Source organism: Chelon labrosus (assembly GCF_963514085.1).
Source record: "Chelon labrosus genome assembly, chromosome: 12".
NCBI classification, from domain to species: Eukaryota; Metazoa; Chordata; class Actinopteri; order Mugiliformes; family Mugilidae; genus Chelon; species Chelon labrosus.
This window is the reverse complement of record NC_140345.1, coordinates 12,505,638-12,524,869: the sequence shown is the minus strand read 5'-3', so window position 1 is coordinate 12,524,869 and position 19,232 is coordinate 12,505,638. Positions and strand designations below refer to the sequence as shown.

The 19,232-nt window shown below is 42.7% G+C and overlaps 2 protein-coding genes across 2 annotated transcripts; one reads left to right on the top strand and one right to left on the bottom strand.

Moving 5' to 3' along the window:
- The first annotated feature begins 69 nt into the window (after positions 1 to 69).
- colq (collagen-like tail subunit (single strand of homotrimer) of asymmetric acetylcholinesterase) lies at positions 70 to 9,449 on the top strand. The gene is made up of 17 exons (XM_084557906.1): positions 70 to 234; positions 755 to 864; positions 1,216 to 1,323; positions 2,133 to 2,177; positions 2,337 to 2,363; positions 3,188 to 3,259; positions 4,868 to 4,930; positions 5,022 to 5,048; positions 5,157 to 5,201; positions 5,282 to 5,317; positions 5,397 to 5,477; positions 5,647 to 5,743; positions 6,279 to 6,409; positions 7,313 to 7,432; positions 7,521 to 7,662; positions 7,769 to 7,871; positions 7,964 to 9,449. Exons 1-17 carry the CDS (start codon positions 138 to 140, stop codon positions 8,031 to 8,033), a joined length of 1,374 nt encoding a protein of 457 aa, XP_084414032.1. The 5' UTR covers positions 70 to 137; the 3' UTR covers positions 8,034 to 9,449.
- A 1,678-nt stretch (positions 9,450 to 11,127) lies between these two features.
- plekha8 (pleckstrin homology domain containing, family A (phosphoinositide binding specific) member 8) lies at positions 11,128 to 19,095 on the bottom strand. Its single transcript, XM_084556255.1, has 13 exons — positions 18,925 to 19,095; positions 18,344 to 18,460; positions 18,075 to 18,230; positions 17,847 to 17,968; positions 17,435 to 17,593; positions 17,289 to 17,329; positions 17,044 to 17,162; positions 15,741 to 16,071; positions 14,926 to 15,011; positions 13,769 to 13,827; positions 13,267 to 13,468; positions 13,122 to 13,183; positions 11,128 to 13,044 (listed from the first exon to the last, which is right to left on the bottom strand). Exons 1-13 carry the CDS (start codon positions 18,962 to 18,964, stop codon positions 12,847 to 12,849), a joined length of 1,692 nt encoding a protein of 563 aa, XP_084412381.1. The 5' UTR covers positions 18,965 to 19,095; the 3' UTR covers positions 11,128 to 12,846.
- Between the last annotated feature and the right edge of the window lie 137 nt (positions 19,096 to 19,232).

Below are 19,232 nucleotides of genomic sequence, written 5' to 3'. Positions count from 1 at the left end.
GTAAAGGAGACAGAGCGGAGCGAGCTCAGAGGGAGGGGAGCAGAGAGAGAGGACGGTGAGGAGAGAGGGAGAGAACAAGGCAGCGTGTGAGGGCTGCTGTGGCTCAGAAATAAAGTCCGGCAACTATCTGGAGCAGCATGACTCTTCTAACACTTGGACTGTATCTGCCGCTGTGGTTTTGTTATGGCCTGGCTCAATCCTCTTTTGTGGACAGCTTTATTTCATTCCCAGCCGGTAAGAATATTTTAATCCTGAGCTTGCATGTGTGTGTGTGTGTGCACACGCAGCGTTGGGATTAGGCTGGAAAAATTCTGAATGTCCGGTCTTGAGATTCTCATCCCAGTAGACTTGTTTTTATTTTGCCCATGAGGTAGACTGGAAATGCCTCTATAAATAGCGAGCTCCAGTCCTTCAGTGAGAAGCACTTCATGTCTGTGTCCAGCTCTAGGAATTCTGCTGGATGGATGTCATGATTTGATAGTTTGCACCTGTTTCCCTGTTGCTTGTGATGTTCTTGCATGTTGCAGGTACCTACTGGATTTGTGCAAGGTTTACTGTAAATGAAATCTATTGGCACATGTCCCTCAGCTGCATGACCGTGTGTCATAAACGTTTCTCTTCCCGTGTTGATGATGAGCTCAGGGTCCAGTCGGTGCAGAAGTTAAAACAACAGACACCATGACCTCCTCTGACTGTCTTCTTTTGAACCTTTGGCTCCTGGTATCATTTGTGACTGCATGCATACCTTGCACAGCTCTCAGATCCCCGGAGCAGCAGAAGAGATTCAACCCATGCTGTTTACTGAGTCCTCCTCCACCCCCGCTGTTTCCTCCACCCCCTTCACTTTGGCGCCGCCACACTCAAGTGAGTTTAACGTCATGTGACTTTCTATTGTGGAATATCAAACTGTTGATATGTCCTTGGGTTGTATCCAAACAGACACACGCTTACTGTCTTTTTGACCCCTGAATGAGGTTGTTGGTTGAAATAGATATAGATGGTCTCGCAAAAAATTCGGAGTGGATGGCCCTTGGCTCTCGGTCGTGAATTGTTACGTCTTTAATGGAATGATTTTTTAGACAGACACCTCTGTGACAAACTTTGTCAAGGGAGTGAAAGTCAGCGTTATGTTGACTTGTCACTGGAAAAATGTCACTCTGCTCAGACCGTCTTCCTAGAAGCACCTGTCAGCAGCTTTTTTTTTCTGGTTTACAGAATGAAGGCAGACCACATTATGGTGGTGAGTCTGGGCTGGACAATGAGGACAAAGGTTCTCCCTGCGTCCGAGGCCCAACTGGGCCAGCTGGTCCCCCTGGCCCTCAGGTAGGAAACCACCCTCTTCATCATGATTGCATTAAACATGCACCATAGCTCTGGGAGTTTGACATTGTCATTGCACGTTTCCAACACATCAGCTGACAGTTAAATATAATTCACTATCAGTACGTCTAAATCAATGAACGTCTCTGTTTCATGTTGAGGTCTAGATAGTTTTGAGGTGTTAAGAATTAGTACTCCAACAACATATTAAACCCATCTCTTCTCCAACGTGATAGTTCCTGCAGAGCAGGAGATGGGGATTTCTCTGGCCCATGCAACACAGTGGCCCATTAACGCTCTACATTTAGCTGCGACACAAATAGCCTTTTTCCACTGCCTGCCAGTGTGCCACACATCATTCTCAGAAACTGTCCGAAGAGCTGTCTGCTTGGAAAGGCGTACTGTGTCGCGTAAATTCCAGGGATTACCAACACAACTTGCGTCCATGTGTTTGTGTTCTCTGGTGATGAAAGACGTCGAGGCAGTTTGGTTCGATAGGTGCTTGTAACCCTTCTCCGGTGTTAGCCCAGAGGTTACATTAGTGAAACACAGATTCGGCAAAAGGTTGCTCAAGCTTTAGCTGTGCTGGTTGCTCATCTTTTAGGCTGTTACAGCACCAGCTGCACTGCGCCAGCATTTCAGTACAAAAGAGACCCTCAAAGCACTTTTTAAATCAATAGGGGCCACTCAGCCTTTAGCTAATTGAAACTGTAGCTGTGGGCTCCCAGAGGAAGACATGACTTTATTGTAGATGGGTTATCTCTGTGATTTATGAACATATGTCTATTTTTTTGTTGATGTATGTTCATTAGGGTCCACCTGGTTTACCTGGCATAGGAGGACCTAAAGGAGAAAAGGTATACAGTTTACTGTCTGTTCTCATTTTATTCTACAAACATTTCATTGTTTGGTAAGCTTCTAAGTTCAGTTGACATGTTGCACGCGACTGGCAAATGCTTCCCGTAAGTGCATTAAATGACCGCTGTCCTTGTCCTTCCTCCGCGTCCCGTTGTCAGGGAGAAATCGGAAGACCTGGGCAAAAGGTGAGAGTCTCCATTAATCACTCCATATTCCTCGCTAAGTGGATTTACTCAAAAATGAGATACAGTGCCTCCGCCTGCCTGCTCGCTCGCTCGCTGCAAGTCAGAGCGCTGCCAGTGCCTGGTTGTATACATCAAGAAATTGAGAGCAAGAACAACCTTGACAGGAGACAGAACAGTCACATTGACAGGATGTAAGGGGTGCAGGGCTGCTGAGACAGGCTGTTTTTATGGCGGAGGGACTTTACATGCTGCCGCTCGCCTATCTCACTGAAGAAGCATCGCAGCCGGCATCCAGCATCAAGCCTTCCCTGTCAGATCAGAATTGGAGGAGGATACAGGCAATTTAGGCAGAAGAGAAGTGGCCTCCTAAATGATTAGTTGCTTTGGTGGAGCAGTAAAAGTGGCCCAGTGGGAGAGATCCACTAGCTGGTAGCCTGACTGAGCAGCTTTGCAGCACTGCAGTGCAATTTAGCTTAGTGCTTCAGCCAGGTCATTAATCATTTTATTTCCCACAAGCACAGACTCCTGTTCTATATACAGCCCATCATTTAATTAAAGAGAGCAAAGTGACAGGGCTCGTTAAAGCCATTCTCCCCCTACACGTGTCTGATAAATACTGTGGCGGGCTGGCTGTCAGCTAATGCAGCAAATACTGCACTTCGATTTCTCCCTTTGTTTTTAATCTGGAGAGCAAACAGGTATGAGAGGTCTTGATTTCATAAACAGCTAACTGCGCCTTCAGCGGCGGCAGCAGTTGTTTTATTAGTCTTTTATGAAGTGTATTTGTGATGTCAGGTTGTTTTAAAATGAATTTCTCCTGTTAGGGACGGACGGGGCCTCCTGGACCTCCAGGGACGCAGGGACCAGCTGGATGGCCAGGACCAAGTGGGCCCAAAGTGAGTAAGTCAGATCTTACAATGTAGAGCTTAAATACACTGCCTGGCTAAAAAAAAAAAAAAAAAAAGTTGCCACCAAAAAAAGGTTGCACTCTAATAATTAATTGGACCACCTTTAACTTTGATTACAGCACGTGTTCGCTGTGGCATTGTTTCCATAAGCTTCTGCTATGACGCAAGATTTATTTCCAGCCAGTGTTGCATTAATTTTTCACCAAGATCTTGATGGGAGAGTCTGACCACTGCACAAAGCCTTCTCCAGCACATCCCAAAGATTCTCAATGGGGTTAAGGTCTGGACTCTGTGGTGTCCAATCCATGGGTGAAAATAATGTCTCATGCTCCCTGAACCACTCTTTCACAATCTGTGCCCCATGAATCCTGACATTGTCATCTTGGAATATGCCCATGATATCAGGGAAGAAAAAAATCCATTGATGGAATAACCTGGTCATTCAGTATATTCAGGTAGTCAGCTGACCTCATTCTTTGGGCACATAATGTTGCTGAACCTAGACCTGAGCAACTGCAGCAACTCCAGATCATAGCACTGCCTCCACAGGCTTGTACAGTAGACACTAGGCATGATGGGTGCATCACTTCATCTGCCTCTCTTCTTACCCTGATGCCCCCATCACTCTGGAACAGGGTAGATCTGGACTCATCCGACCACATGACCTTCTTCCATTGCTCCAGAGTCCAATCTGTACGCTCCCTAGCACATAGAAGCCTTTTTTTTTCAGTTAGCCTCACTGATTAGTGGTTTTCTTAAGGCTACACAGCTGTTCAGTTCCCTTCTCATTGTACGTGTGGAAATGCTCTTACTTTCACTATTAAACATAGCCCTGAGTTCTGCTGTTGTTTTTCTTTGATTTGACTTCACCAAACGTTTAATCAGGATTTTTTTCCGACCACATTTCTTCCTCTAAGACGCTGGTTCTCCACTATCCTTCCAGTTTTTAATAATGTGTTGGATAGTTCTTAACCCAATTTTAGTAGTTTCTCCTTAGATGTTTTCTCTGCTTGATGCATGACACTGATTTGACCCTTCTCAAACAGACTCACATCTTTTCCATGACCACAGGATGTGTCTTTAGACATGGTTGTTTAAGAAATGAGAAGCTACTCATTGCATCAGTTGGGGTTAAATAACTTGTTGTCAGCTGAAAGATAATCACTCGTGCAGTAATTATCCAATAGGAGGCTCATACCTATTTGCTTAGTTAAATCCAGGTGGCAACTTTTTTTTTGGACAGGCAGTATATATATACACTGTATTGCCAAAAGTATTCACTCGCCCAATAATTGAATTCAGGTCATGTCACTTAAGTTCATATGTGTGTAAAGGCAGATGAGCGAATACTTTTGGCAATATAGTGTATAATACGACATTACGTGAGACCAGTAAGTGCCAGAGTGAAGTAGTATGGAGGAGTGTAGTTCTGATCTGTTCTGTAAGGCCCAAGAAACCTTTTCTGTATGGATGCGTAATGATATAGCATGATCATGATTTCTTCTTTGGATTGGGGTAATATTACTGTTTATTACTTTAAAAAAAAAAAAGCGCCAAGCCCCTTTGTCTTAATCTTAATGTGTTTCTCTGTGTCAGGGTGAAAAAGGTGACCCAGGGCTAATGGGTTTGCCTGGAGCCAGAGGACCAATTGGGCCAAGGGTATGATCAACATATAAACCAAACGAATCTGGAATAATGTCAGCTTCTTTTGTTTCATCTTGCTTCAATATTTAAAATCTCTTTATTCAAGGGTTTACCTGGGTATAAAGGAGAAAAGGTATGCAAGCGTTTTATCAATCAGTAGGAAATACCCTTAGGTTTATTTATATTAACCTGTTTATCTGTAACAGCTCAAAATGTAACACACCTCAATCTGCTCCATCAGGGTTCAAGAGGTGACCGTGGTGAGAACGGAGTGAAAGGAGATAAAGTGAGTAGAGTGTATCAACAGGTTTGAACGTATATGGTGTGATATTTGAGGTAATATTAATTATGGTTTGTTGCCCACAGGGAGCAATGGGTTTCCCAGGAATGCTGGGACAAAAGGTAACACACCTTCAGAAATTAATCTTCCTACCATTTAAATGAATGTACCTGCATCTGAAAGTGATTTGTTGTCGTGTAGGGGGAAATGGGTCCAAAGGGAGAACCTGGAATCTCAGGAAACAGAGGACCCACTGGTCGACCAGGGAAGAGAGGCAAGCAGGTGAGGAGATGCAGTTATATACAGTGTACTGTCAGAACTGAGCCACAATGATTTTGTGGAGAAACTTGCAAATGCACAGCTTATGAATATATCTAAAACAGAATTATTAATATTAATTTTGTGAATGTTTCAAATCTGAGCTCCACGTTTGGTTTTGATTGCCTTTCAGGGGGTGAAAGGAGACACGGGAAGTGTTGGCCCCATGGGACCAGCAGGCCCGCAGGGAACTCCAGGCCACCCAGGTCCTCCGGGTTCACCCGCCACAGGTACAACCCCCAGCAGATGTAACACCTTTTTTTGCGAATACTGATTTAAATGAGTATCCATCCACTTTGGAGGGATTTAGTCAGTGTATGCCTCCGAGAGTGGAAGCAGACACTCGTGTCAGCAGAAGGAAGAACATTTTAGATCGGTGTAAGAGGCAACACCGGGAGTCTTATTTAGCACCGGAGAAATCTAATCTCCTGAGCTGAAACAGGATGCCCTCATCATGACATCATGTGGCCAAAATGGATTCACAGATGGCCACCCTCTCTACAGTTTTACAAATATTATGTCACCACAAGATTAAAGTGACATTTGTTATCTGGATCGGGTTTCTGTGTGAATTAAGCTGATTGTGTTTGCTTCTTGATAGACTCATCAGCGACACTAGATTTAGCTCATTTATGCTACATGCTGCGTTTAGTCAGCTACTGTAGCCCGTACTCTCAGCAGCCTGTTCCTGCTCATGCAACCTGCAGCTGCTGCTTTGTTCTTTGTCATTTTTGCCTCGGGTTTTTCCCCACTGTATATGCGTAGGACTCTACATGGTTGGAGCAAAGGGTGCACGTGGTCCACCAGGGCCTCCTGGAAAGTGTAGCTGTGGCTCCATCAGTGGTTCTCCCTTTTATGATTATCCCTCCACAGGAAGCTATCCCAAAGTACCAGCGGTGAGGATTGTGTTTTGTTACAGTCATGATATTATGTGTAAATTATTTTAATGAGGTTATGCAGACAATTTAAAAAAAAAAAAAACACATTACATTGCTGTCGAGTTAGAGAGTCTGTTGAATTGCATGCTGACAGCGATAATATAAAATTTTGATGTTAAAGGGGAACTACTGTTTCTTACAACCTGGACCGTATTTCTGGCATACAATACGGTCGTTTACTCACCCATATAACTTTTGTGTAATTTGTAGTCGTTCAGGAGATATTCACATCTGTGTATATCCATATAGTGGGAGTGACTGGGGCACCGAAACGCAGCCTCTAAATAACGTATTATCTGCTGCGAAACTCGTTCATTTCACCAGTAGTTTGTTATCGTACGCTAGTGCTATTCCCCGTTGAGTCGGGAGTTAGCTGTTATCATCATCCGGGGTCTGTAGATTGACCTACAGACCCCGGACGATGTCTTCTGACATGGATGATGTCATCTTTGAGCACCGCACGCACCTGCGACGGTCGGCTACTACTAGTTTTTTGCAACATTGCTGAATATTTTTCAGATTCTGAATATGAATATTTCTAACAAAATATTGGTGAAATGAACGAGTTTCGCGGCAGATAATGCGTTATTTAGAGGCTGCGTTTTGGTGCCCCAGTCACTCCCACTATATGGATCTACGCAGATCTAAATATCTCCCGAACGACAATAGATTACACAAAAGTTATATGGGTGAGTAAGTGATCGTATTTTATGCCAGAAATAAGGTCCAGGTTGTAAAAAACAGTAGTTCCCCTTTAAGTATTTCTGAATTGCACCCCATCATTGCTAAAGTGTATAATTAAAAAATGCACTAAATAGTGAAAAGAGGACAGTACATGCTCTCATTTTGCCGTTCATTTAGATCTTCGTGGTGAGCAACGAGGAAGAACTGGAGCGCCTTCAGACAGACAACGCCCTTGCATTCCGAAAAGACCAGAGATCTCTCTATTTCAAAGACATTGACGGCTGGCTGCCCATCCAGGTAGGACTGCATGCAGCAGAATTCTGCTTCACCTTGTTTTCCCTCAGATTTTCTTTTTTTCGTTCAAGTCTTTTAAACTCTGCAAAAGACTTTTCCATTCCAGATGACCCCTTTCCAGTCCATGGAAAATGCACCTGATGATGAAGGTTACTGTGGAGACGGGATAGTGCAGATCTCCAACGGGGAGGAGTGTGATGACAGAAACAGAGTCGTTACAGACGGCTGCGTCAGTAAGTAACTTGTCTCTGACACATCGTCTTTAATAGTTTGTTAGTGGTGCTTTGCTGTGCACTTATAACATGATCCCCGCACTCCTGCTGTCTCCCATCACCATAGAGTGTAAACATGCCTACTGTGGAGATGGATACCGCTATGACGGGGCTGAGGAGTGTGATGGAAAAGACTTTGGATACCAGACATGTAACTCATATCTTCCAGGGTAAGCACATTATATTCCTACTCTGAATGTGGACTAAACGTTTTGCGTGAAAAAATAAAAATGTCAAACTGACCGCGTGGTTTCTCCTGCAGGTCGTACGGTCACCTCAAGTGTACGCCATACTGTGTTATCGACTCCACAAACTGCAAGTACTTCACTTGAGGAGGAGTCTGGACTCTGGCGACAGGATCCTCTGTGTGCTGTTTGCTTGACACATAACGAGAATGTTTTCATGCAAAAAAAAAAAAAAAGAACAATAACGCTCCAAGCAAGAGACTCTGAAGGAAGAGGCAGCCAATGATTCTCCGGTGATAGAAAGAACAAAACTTATTTACACATACATGTAACTCATCTGTACTGCTGCTGAGATGCCACGTAGCTCCCCTCGGAGTTCTAGAGTCGGTCAGTGAAGGTGAAAGACCCACACATACAAAATGCACAGGACAACCGCACTCTGTCTTAACAAGCAGGATTTCGACCGGCCTCCTCGCCGCGCGGGCCGGAAAACGGCCTCCAAGCGCAACAGTTGTGTGACAGCCATGCAGAGACTTAATCAAGTGCTGACGGGGGACGCTGCGGAGAAGCGGAAGCTGGGACAGAGAGGGTATTAATCTTGACCCAGTTGCTGCTGAGAAATAGAGGCAGTGGGACTTCCCGATCCATGGCCACAGGTATTCCGCTGCAGCGTGAATGACACAGCATTTGCATGAGGCTGGGATAACTAAGACCATGGCAGCAGCTGTCACTATCCAAGCATGTAACCTATCATGTTACTTATTATTGCCACAACAATTTTGTACTGTATACTCTTAATATTACATCATGAATTTCTGATCTACAGTGAAGATACAACTAGGTACATAGTGAGATCATATGAGAAAGGACAAAGCGAGTTATGCACTTGAACTATTTGTGAGACTGTTAAACCAGGAGCCTACAATGGTCCTAAAACTTCATTAGCCTGTGATAGTACTGTACTTGACAGGGATATTCAGTCTGGACAAGATTTCATAAATCCAAACGACTTCTCAGGAACTAACAGGTCATGTAGCTCCGCACCACACAGCACCTTTCACACATACCCTCCACTTCCCTCTTTGTAAACGAAATGGCCGTGACTGTACGCCGAGGCACGCAGGTAACTCAAAGTCAAAGCTTTAAATGCGTCGACAACGTGCCGTCCCGCAGAATCGAGCTCCCTCCCCGTGCTTCGAGGACGAATGACACGCACTGTACGCCAAGGCTTGAAACTGTTGATGTTCTTAACTTTACTCACCGCACAGGAAAAAGGCTGGACTAGTCCGTAGCTGCTAGAAGGGGAGGAATTCAAATTCCAGTCTGTTTTATGGTCATTACTGTATTTACTCTGATACCTCTTTATCCAGTCTTTCTGTCTTACAGTATATAGAGTAGCAACAGAGAAGCTCAACAGTTAACTTAACAGTGTAGATGTAGTGTGCTGCGTTGGGCACCGATGTTGAAAATGACTGTGCTGATATAAGCTGACATTTTCCATAAGCTACTGTAATGAGTCGCAGTGCCAAGGGAGAGATTTTCTCAGCATTACTTAGATGTATTATAAACGGATTCTTCTATATATATATATATATTAAAAAAAAAGCAATCAAAAGAATAAAGACTGTTAACATGTTGTCTCTGCATGCTTGTAAAAATCCGCAAACGGGTGTGAAATGCTTCCACTTGTCAGACGTTGTTTTGTAACTCATCATTGCATTCATCAGCATAGCAGGTGTCTTAAGAAATGTCAAGTCTTGCTCTGCCCAAGTACTGTATGTGATGAATTGTGGTGGTGAAACGTGCCATGCACAGAGCTGAAAAATACCTTCTGGAAACTGTGTTGAATGTCGTGTCTGTGGCCTGTGCTGCTGTGCTCTATCCTGTACTGTGTGTAGGCACAACAGTGCTGAAACATGCATGTGGTATAACGTACTGTAAGGCTTTCTAAAAGTATAGTATGCACTGTGACAGTTCATTTCGTTTCATTATTCTAATATGATTTTTACTGTATTTGTGGACAATTTTAAAAAAAGAATGAAAATAAAATGGGGATTTAAATCGTTCACTCTGTCTTCCAAGTTTAAATGCCAGGGGCTTGTCAGCAGCTTTCCCATTAGTTGTCAGTGTGCGAAAGGAAAGTGTGCAAAAAGTTAACAGACAGTGATAAAGAAGCTGTTGATTTTCTCTCAGAGCTGCAACTTAAAAGAAAAAAAGTCAACGGATATCTGTCAGGTCAAAAGAGATGCTGTCTGCAGCACCGTGCTGAGAGCTTCGTTTAGACCGAATAGTAAACAGACCACACAGTGAACTCTGCTTCTCAGACATGGCGATGGGTTTTCAGCTTTTTATTCCGTCTTAATGAAGATCCTCGGAGCCGAGCCTGTGCCTGGAGACGAGGCACAGGGATTCAGGTCGCGGTCGGGCAGCCAGCCAGCGTTTGCAGCCCGAGATGCTTGGATGTGGCCATGTAACCGTATTAGCATGCCGTATTCCTTTTCTAAATCGCATCAGGACAATTTGTCTGCCGAGATACCCGAGTAAAAGCTTACCTTGCCGTATTTGTCCCATCATGTGCATTCCCCTGACCCAGGCCAATCAGATTTATCCTGCTAAATGTCGCTGGAAATGCAGGGGCCAGCCTGATTCTATTGTGTAATGAAAAGATCCGCCGTGCCCTCACAAGAATCCCCCCCAAGTGAAGTTTACTGTTTGGAAACCTCAAACACTTCCCTTAGGGGCAAATTCATTTATGAACTAACAAGCTAAACACTTTGTAAGCGACTTCCCCACTTTCAACTTGCAGGAAAGCTTGATCTGTTTTTAACACTGTCAAGTCTATGAACTGAAATCGAACTCTTTTCCAACAAAAGGGGTTATTCTAGTGCAGGTTGGCCGGTGTAGCGTTACAGCTGTGGCTCAAGGGACAGTGCAAAGGAAACCACGGGGGACAGGAAGCAGGCAGAGCCAAGTGAAAATCCCTGACCTATAGGCAGGAATTGCTGGCACGCAGGGTGCTATGGTACTGGCAGAGGACACACTGTATGCAAACCACAGCACCTGTGCTGTGCACCATTTACTCTCTTTTCCTTATTTAAGTGTCTAGGTTCACAAATCAGATGTAAATAAGTGAGGCTCAAAGGAAGATGCTGTTCTGGCCGTAGCAGTAAATTCACCAGTATTGACAGACCATAAGTCATTCTATCATATAAAGCAACAGGACACTACACACACGACAACTTCATTATATTTATTATGTAAAAAATCAATTAGCATCTTATATACATCCATAGAAAAAAACAAATCAAATATTTGTTGTATCATCATTACAATAGCACGTTCTCAACTAACATCACTCATCTGAATTCAGCCTATTGCACATCAGTGATGTAAACCTGCTGCCAATGACTTATTTATTGTATGCAAGAGTTTTTTCCTGTATGTATTCTCGGAAATGAAGAAACAATAAAGATAAAAAATACTACACGGTAAGTCTTGGTTAAAAAGAACAACAAGAACTGAAGCCCTACGAGGATGTTCCTGCTTTGTTCAAATGGCTCAGTGAATCTATGGCTAAACTTTAACCTGGTCTGGAAGAGTCTTTACCACTCTTGTTGACATCATAAAATATTAAGTATAATAAGAAACAACACTAATCAGCTATATGCAGAGCAGGGAATGGATGAGACGATAAACAAAAAAAAAAAAAGCAGATATGCTCATTCTCAGTACAGAGGTGAAAGACAAGCAACAATATTTTAACTTTCACAATCTTTCTCCTTCAGGATTATTCGTTTACTTGGTTAAATTCAAGCCCTTTGCTTCTATTTAGTTTCCACCGGCACCTATGTTACTTAATACATAAAACATGCAATCAGTCAGCATACTATATGGATGCAAATGTCCATACATTCACACAAAAGTGGAACTAAAATGATCACCCTGTCATTTATGTGAACCCAAAACAATAAATAGACATAGTGAAGATGCATATTATGCATAGGTTTGTGCAGAATATGTCCACATAAACAGCAGTTGTCAGTACTTAAGCAGAAATGCTGTGTTATTTCATTCATGTGTTGTCTTACTATAGGCAGAGGAGGCTGAGGCCATTCATATGACAATACCTTTTTGGTCCCACAGAAAAACTCAAGAGCGACAGCTCACGATGAGATGATGTCAAACACAACTATGCATTGTCAAACTGCAGGATTAGATTACATTATCAGGGAAAGAATATAATTTAATATGGACCGTAATCTCAATTTAACTTTGAGCCAGTGCAAGAAAAAGTGTTTCATAATACATTTCAAGTGAACCTAGTACGCACTTCTTTCACATACTTATTGCATGTTTTACATTGTTTTTTGTAAGAAGAGTGCTCTGTGCTAGGTGTAAGTATCGCCCTGTTTGATGGAACCAATGAAACAGGACACGCTGATTAATGTTGAATAAGATTTCTTGGCTTACTCTTCCTCAGTTCTCCACTGAAGTAACCGGAACCAAATATTTTGTGTATGCACCTTAAAATGTATCGTCTACATAAAAAGCCACAACACGACAACAAAATGAGAATCAGTAACAAATGTCACCATGAATAATTATGGTTGGAGTCTGCATAACAGGGTCTGAAACCCCTACGCCATCAATGGTCTTTTGAACAAGACCTGGAATCTACGCTTCTTCAAAACGTTACGTCTCAACTGTTTCTGCTTGGTTTGCACGCTGAGGGCCTCTAAATACAAACATTAATACCTTCAAACGTAGACCCTTACTCTTGTAGAGTTTTAAAACCACTTGAAATACCTCATGCTGACATGAGACATGCTCACACTATTTTGTACACACGACGCACTTAATGCATCTGGCACTTTTCTTCCAGCAGTTAGCCACTGCCCTGCCACTTTGGGCAGACTTTATCCTTCCTTGAGCTCTGATCGTTTTTTTTTTTATTTGAGCTTTACACCACCTCATCAGACTCCAGGTTGTATTCTTCATACAGCGCATCTAGGATGGCCAGCTGCTTCTCCATGGCAGGCAGGTACATTCCCAGGTCCCTGTGCATGCCGGTGGTAAAGCCACTCTTCAGCTCGTCGCCCTCTCTTGACACCAAGGCAACGGCAAAGCTTGAATAGGATGGAGCAGCTCTCAGCGCCAACTGGAAAAAAAAATCGTAAAGGTTGCACTTTCACAGAAATGTAGGTACAAGTATTGAAGTCAGAAAGGAATACCTACAGCAAATACACCTCGCACAACCCATCCGTGGTACCGCCGAAGAGTTTTCCCGTAGGCATTATCTGGGGGAAAGAATAGAAATAACATGACGTTCATAGTGAACACGCGTCGGTTGCAGATGTCTGACTCTGCAGCGTGGACTTACTTAGCGCTCCGTGGATGTCTTGTTCTCCAGCGTTGACCTCTGACAGAAACTCCTTGAGGAACTTCAAGCCTCGTCTGAGCCACAGCAGAGCCTCGGTGGCCGAGTTGCGCACCTGGGCGACGTCTGTCTGTACTTCATGCAGCACAATGGACTGTAGTGTGGGGTAGCTGCCAGGGTCTGACATCAGCTTCTGGTGAATTTTCTACAGGAACAAGTGAAGGAGAGATGTAGTAACACAGCTCTGATGCTTAAGTAAATAAAATACACAAGTACATAATTAATAACGTTCTAATATATTATTTTTCCATTATTGACAGAGCAACCGTAATAGGATTAATACACAATGTGAATGATTTCAAAGATAAACCAGAAGGACAAATGTGACCCTATTGAATGGTTTAACTTCTACTGACTGACACGTCAGAAAATATCTGAACAATACTTAAAGCAACTTTGAAAGACTTGCTTCCTAATAAGTCATCTGGATGATAACTGGACTCACCTTAATATTTCCAACAAAATCCATTTTTACTGGCGCAAACACTGTGGACCCCAATTTGTCTGAGAAGAGAGAATCTATGATCATTTCTTTGTTGCTTGGATAACACACTTTCTCAGTTTTGCATCTTATTCTGACATGGAGTATGATGACGACTTTAAGATCACTGATGAACAAAACTGATGAAAGCGGCAGCTACGACGACACCAACAGATTTAGATTTTGACAGAAGATTTCAGGTAAATATAACGTGTGAATGAAGGCCAACGGTACACTACAAGACCTATAGTTATAGGAGTATAGGAAAAACAGAGAGGTTTGGGTCAGTTTGAAGATTAAATTGTCATGTGCCTTCAGATATGAATGAATAGTCATTAAAAGAAATGTAGTTTTTAGCTTTTAGTGAGACATTAAACAAGTTCAGGGGTAGTGTAGAAGCACAGCAGGCTTTGTGAAAGAGGACATGTAGATATGAAAAGCTCATTCTTGAATTCTTGATAATACATACGTGCTTCATTTTATCTTTGAGCAGAACACTGACCTCACTCTATGTATATTTTCATCTTCGTTCATTTAAAATAAAAGATGATACAAGCAAAAGATGATGTATCTTATATGTGTGCTAAACGAAAAAGCACCGACAGCTCACACCACCAATAATTCTAATCAACAACTCTGCCCAAATATTAGGCCAAGTCTGAATTTAATTAATTAAGATAGAAAAACAAGTCCAGGACACTTATTTTTGTGCGTTCTGAACTTCTTTGTATTGGCACTCTGTGAGCAGCTGCCTTTATGTTTGTGTGATACACAAAGACGAAGACATGCACGGGCACAAGAGCATGCCTGAGCAAATACTGCCTCGTCATGTGTTAAGTTCGGAAGCTAAAAAGAACGAATAAAGCCGATCAAAGACAGAAGGAAAGGAAAAGTGGCATGAAAGGAGCGGATGATGGAGAATCCGAGACAGAAAGCTCCCAAATCATCAATTACAGACAACATGAACGACAGGACATGCATGAATAACAGGGAAAAAAAAATAGTAGAAAGAAATTTCCCTTATCAAAGATTGAAAGCACCAGATAGGCAAAGTGGCATCATGAGAGACAGGAGCAGGCTGGCGGATTAAGATGAGGAGAGACTGAAAGTAAACGGCCTACCTAATACAGGCACTATTGCATAGCATGAGTCCAAAAACTCTTGTGTAGGGATACCATTGTCGTCATCCAGTCTTATATCACTAAATCTAAAAAAAGTAGAACAGATTCAAACAGGAGAATATATTAGACGCAAGTATCACATTTCATTTTTTATTTGACCAGATCAAACAGAATGAAAGAAAAGGGGTACAAATGTCAAAACCAAGCCAGAGAAGTGATTCACACAAAATGTCATGCGGTTCTTGGCCCGGCAGTACCTGAAACTACAATCTGGTACATTGCGTATAACTTAACAGTTGCTTTTCTTTTTCTTCTCTAAAACTGTCCCACCAATTTTAAAAGACTAACTAAAAAAAAAAATGCACATATTGAACATTATACAGAAATGATCAATCACACAGCTAGTCAGCTCTTCAGTAGCACTCCTCAGCGTAAAGTGAAATACAGAGAGAAATGTTAACAAAATAAAACTTTACAAACCCAAACATCAGATGACGGCCTCTCTGCGTCAAGTGATCAAGAGAAAACACACTAATATAAACACACTCACATCTGGAAAAGGATTTTAGTTAAAATGTTTAAAACCTATGATTAATTTATTCTGTGCAACACGGAAATGCATTTATATATTTACTAAGTCACTGTGCAGATTAGTCCAAAGACACCACACATGTGCAGTGCCTCGATGACAAAAATACTACATATAGCTTAAACTGGTTCATCTTAATACTGAGTAATACTGAGATATCATAGACAATCATACAGTAACTGAAGTGATCTAAAGGATGTGACCTTCCTGAGTAGCATTTTCATACCTGTGACTCATTGTGCTGAAGAAAGTTTCCACCTGCTCTGTGTCTTCTACCAAATCTCCGGCTGTCTCGCCGTCTTGGTCTGAAACTTCTTCCTGCTGATGCGGAGGCTGGACAACGTTTGCTTCCCTGTTGTTGTTGTCATGCTCTCGACTTTGGTCCACTTTGTGCTCCTGCTCTTGTTTCGTCTCCTTTTGATCCTCGGCTCCGTTCGCCTCTTCCTCGCCCCCCTCCCCCGTTTGCTCATAGTGTTCAGTCTCAGCGCTAGTACGGGTAGTGTGTAAAGTCGGTTCAGCTCTCTCTTCGTGAACCGAGCTGCTGGCTGATTCCATGTCTGCGCGAAAAAACGACAGACAAAAAGCAGACGTGGACAAAACGTAACAGATGAATACACAGAATATAATTGAGGCAGTCAAGATGTTTATCACAGCATCTGTAAACGCGTTTCCATCAAACTGAGTGTTGCATCTGGTGAAAGGAGAATTTTGGTAAATATTACTATTACATAGTCCTCATTTCCAAACAACCTAATCAATATGGCAAAGGAATTCATTTATTTAATGTTTTCTTTTCCATATGCTGCTATAACATGGCAAATTTCCCCATTGTGGGATACATTACAGGATTACCTTACCTTAAAGGATAAAATATTAATGTGGTATTGACTCCAATGGCAAATAGCAGCTCCAAGTTGTGTAAAGACTTAATGTATTGCTTCCGTTACCTCCAGTGTGTAGAAAACCACCATCACTGATCAATATGCTATAGTGAGCTTTGTGAAATCCAATGACACATACTGTGAAGCCTGAGCTTTAACACATTTTTTTCCTCCCCGGTGTTTTTTTTTTTAACCTTGTCTTTGTTTTTGTTTGGAAATTTTGCCCTACAAAGAAAAGTTTAACAGCTTTACTACAATCCATTTTTTTTTTTTTTAAATAATTATTTCATATCTCAAAATCCCAGTTTAACACAACAACAACAATACACACTGTACAAGTATCTTTGTATTTCTAGTGAGTTAGTATTAGCACAAAACAATAAACCGGAAAAGACTTATTTTAGAAGTGCCTTCCTGTGTGTAAGGGCTTTGTTACTGCTAAGGGAAATGCAATAATACAACTGGACATCCATCACTGTCTGCTCCCTAAAAGGAATAATCTGTCCACTTCAGTTCAGATGATGCACAAACAACCACCAGGCCTCTCGTGTGCAGCTTGTGGCCTTTCCTTTGAGGAATGTGGTAACAGCTTTCCCTGCAGGAAACTCGCGTAGCGCGTTAACTGAGTGGCTGGGAAACCTGACTTACCCGACAGGGAAGGACGGCGCTCTGGTCTGTCTGGTCCCTCCGGTCCCTCTGGTCCAGAGTCAAGGCTCTGGTTGTCATGTGCAACAGCTTCTCCTGAGGTTTCGGCCAAATCTCTCCACCTGGAATAAATTTCAAGACAATGTGTGAATCCTAAAACTTGGGAATAAAATTCTTCTAGACAAATCTTGATGAGCGATTGTGTTGCTAGCAGAATATCAACTTTTAAAATGGAAAAGGCAACCTACTTTTCTCCAAGGTTCTGATTTAAGTGATTGACATGTTTAACCTGTTGAGTGGGTGGGAAACACATTAGACATAGTTTCATTTTTGGAAACAATGCCAGCTTAACGTTATACTGATTTAGTCACAGAACTGGTGTGAGGACACATACCTTCTGGGGTTTGATGGCTGCAACTGGAGGGGTTCCCGGTGGACTCTGTGCTGCCATATCTGTATTGAAAGTACGATTTGCTATCTGCATGCATTCCTCTAGAGTCTTGAGGAAAGTAGTGCAGGTGGACTTCACCATGTTGCCAGTGTCTAAGCCCGTCTGGAAAGTGGACACACAAACACAGACGCTGGTTACGACCGCGGCTTACTTCAACATTGGTCTAAATGTCCCGACGGATGCAGTTTGGTAACAGCATGCCAGCACCATCCGTTTGTCGGGTGTCTCTGTAAACTTTTAGGACACTGCAAGTGGAAAGTTAAGTTAATTGCAAATGGGCTACTCTATACCACAGGTTCACACAAGCAGCGACAGGCTCTCCTATTTCACCAGCTCATCCAAACCTTAACCTTACCTCCTCCGTTTCTCCGAGCTCATCATTCTCCTTGATCTTGTTTACTTGCTGGAGAAGAAGGTCGCAGTACAATCTGAGTTCTGACATCTTGGTTTTTAGTGCATCTGTGTTCTCCTGAAGCTCTGCAAAGCACAGTGAACATAAAAGGGCAAATTAGTGCACGCTGGGCAAAAGCTACATCACCGCAAACTGTAGCTGTGTTAGGTGGATTTTGCACTGTTCCTGTACCTTTTTCTCTCTTGGTTCGGTTGTCCGTAAGGCAAGCTTTGGCCGTGCCCAGCGCCACCAACCATTTCTGCCTCTCTGCTGCATTGATGGCTCTGAGGTAAAAGTACTGCTCTCCTGGTATGGTCAGGTCAACCCGTGTGGAGTCGGAGGAATTAACTAAAACACAGCAGCAGCAGCAGAAGAAGCAGACAAGGTGCCATCGTTGTAAGTTTTACATCCTGCTCAGTGAAACAGCACAAACTGGGTATAAACTGGGTTTACACACCAACCTTGGATTTCACAAACTGAAATTTTGATGCTGCCCTTGCACCCTTTCCAGGCATCTTCTTGAGAGTCGTAGTAAGACAAAGTTCCTCCATCAAGCACAAACCAACGAGGCTGCCAACCTGAGAGACGTATCCAAAACAAATATAGTTAAAAGCTGTAGCGTTGCTGTTCAGTTTTATTTATTTTTTATCATTAGGAAAGTGTCACATAGCTTCATAAACTTACTTACTTACTTACTTACGTTACGTTAGCAACAATTAATCAGTGGGATTATAAATGACAGAAGGCGGAGACTATCTAAATTAGCTAGCACAAGTACCAGTTCAAATTTTACAAACACACTTAGCTTCAAATTCGCTGAACAACTACCCCACAAAAGATATATTTTTTAAAAAAAAGCCTGACAGTCCAAAGTCAAATAAATAAACTCCCGACAGTTACGAGCTAACTGTAGCTAGGCAAGCTAACGCCTGTATTAACGCTATCACGAACTCAATCCGTGGCGTTGTCATGCTAGCTAGCTGCCTTGAAACGACCACCGCGACCGAAAACACCCCAACCAACGGCTGCGGCGTCAGCTTACCACTTATGTAATTGGTCCACTTATACAACATGCCCTCCATTGCTTAATTATGTGTTTTCGCCGTTCATTACTTGTTTATCACAGCGAGATGTGATACACAGCTGATTGCAGCTACTCCATCGGGCCCAGGGAGGAGATGATTGGCGGAGTAACGTCACGGGCTTTGCATTTCAAGTACGTAGATAAAAGTGCGTAAACTTTTCGTGAATCCAGCTCTAACCAACCACGAGGGAAGCTCCTGTTTACGTCAGAAGGACTTAAGTACTGTGGGTGTGGATTAAAGTGATTGACGTCTAGAAGCGCCAATG

Bases quoted from the DNA above. Each gene is read 5' to 3' on its own strand.
- plekha8 (XM_084556255.1), bottom strand. From the start codon at position 18,964: ATGGAGGGCATGTTGTATAAGTGGACCAATTACATAAGTG. The intron at 18,461-18,924 runs GTAAGCTGACGC...TACGTCTCTCAG, and splicing joins GTGGACCAATTACATAAGTG to GTTGGCAGCCTCGTTGGTTT. The intron at 17,330-17,434 runs GTATGTGTCCTC...CCCACTCAACAG, and splicing joins CAGCCATCAAACCCCAGAAG to GTTAAACATGTCAATCACTT.
- colq (XM_084557906.1), top strand. From the start codon at position 138: ATGACTCTTCTAACACTTGGACTGTATCTGCCGCTGTGGTTTTGTTAT. The intron at 5,049-5,156 runs GTATGCAAGCGT...CTGCTCCATCAG, and splicing joins CTGGGTATAAAGGAGAAAAG to GGTTCAAGAGGTGACCGTGG. The intron at 7,433-7,520 runs GTAGGACTGCAT...ACTCTGCAAAAG, and splicing joins ACGGCTGGCTGCCCATCCAG to ACTTTTCCATTCCAGATGAC.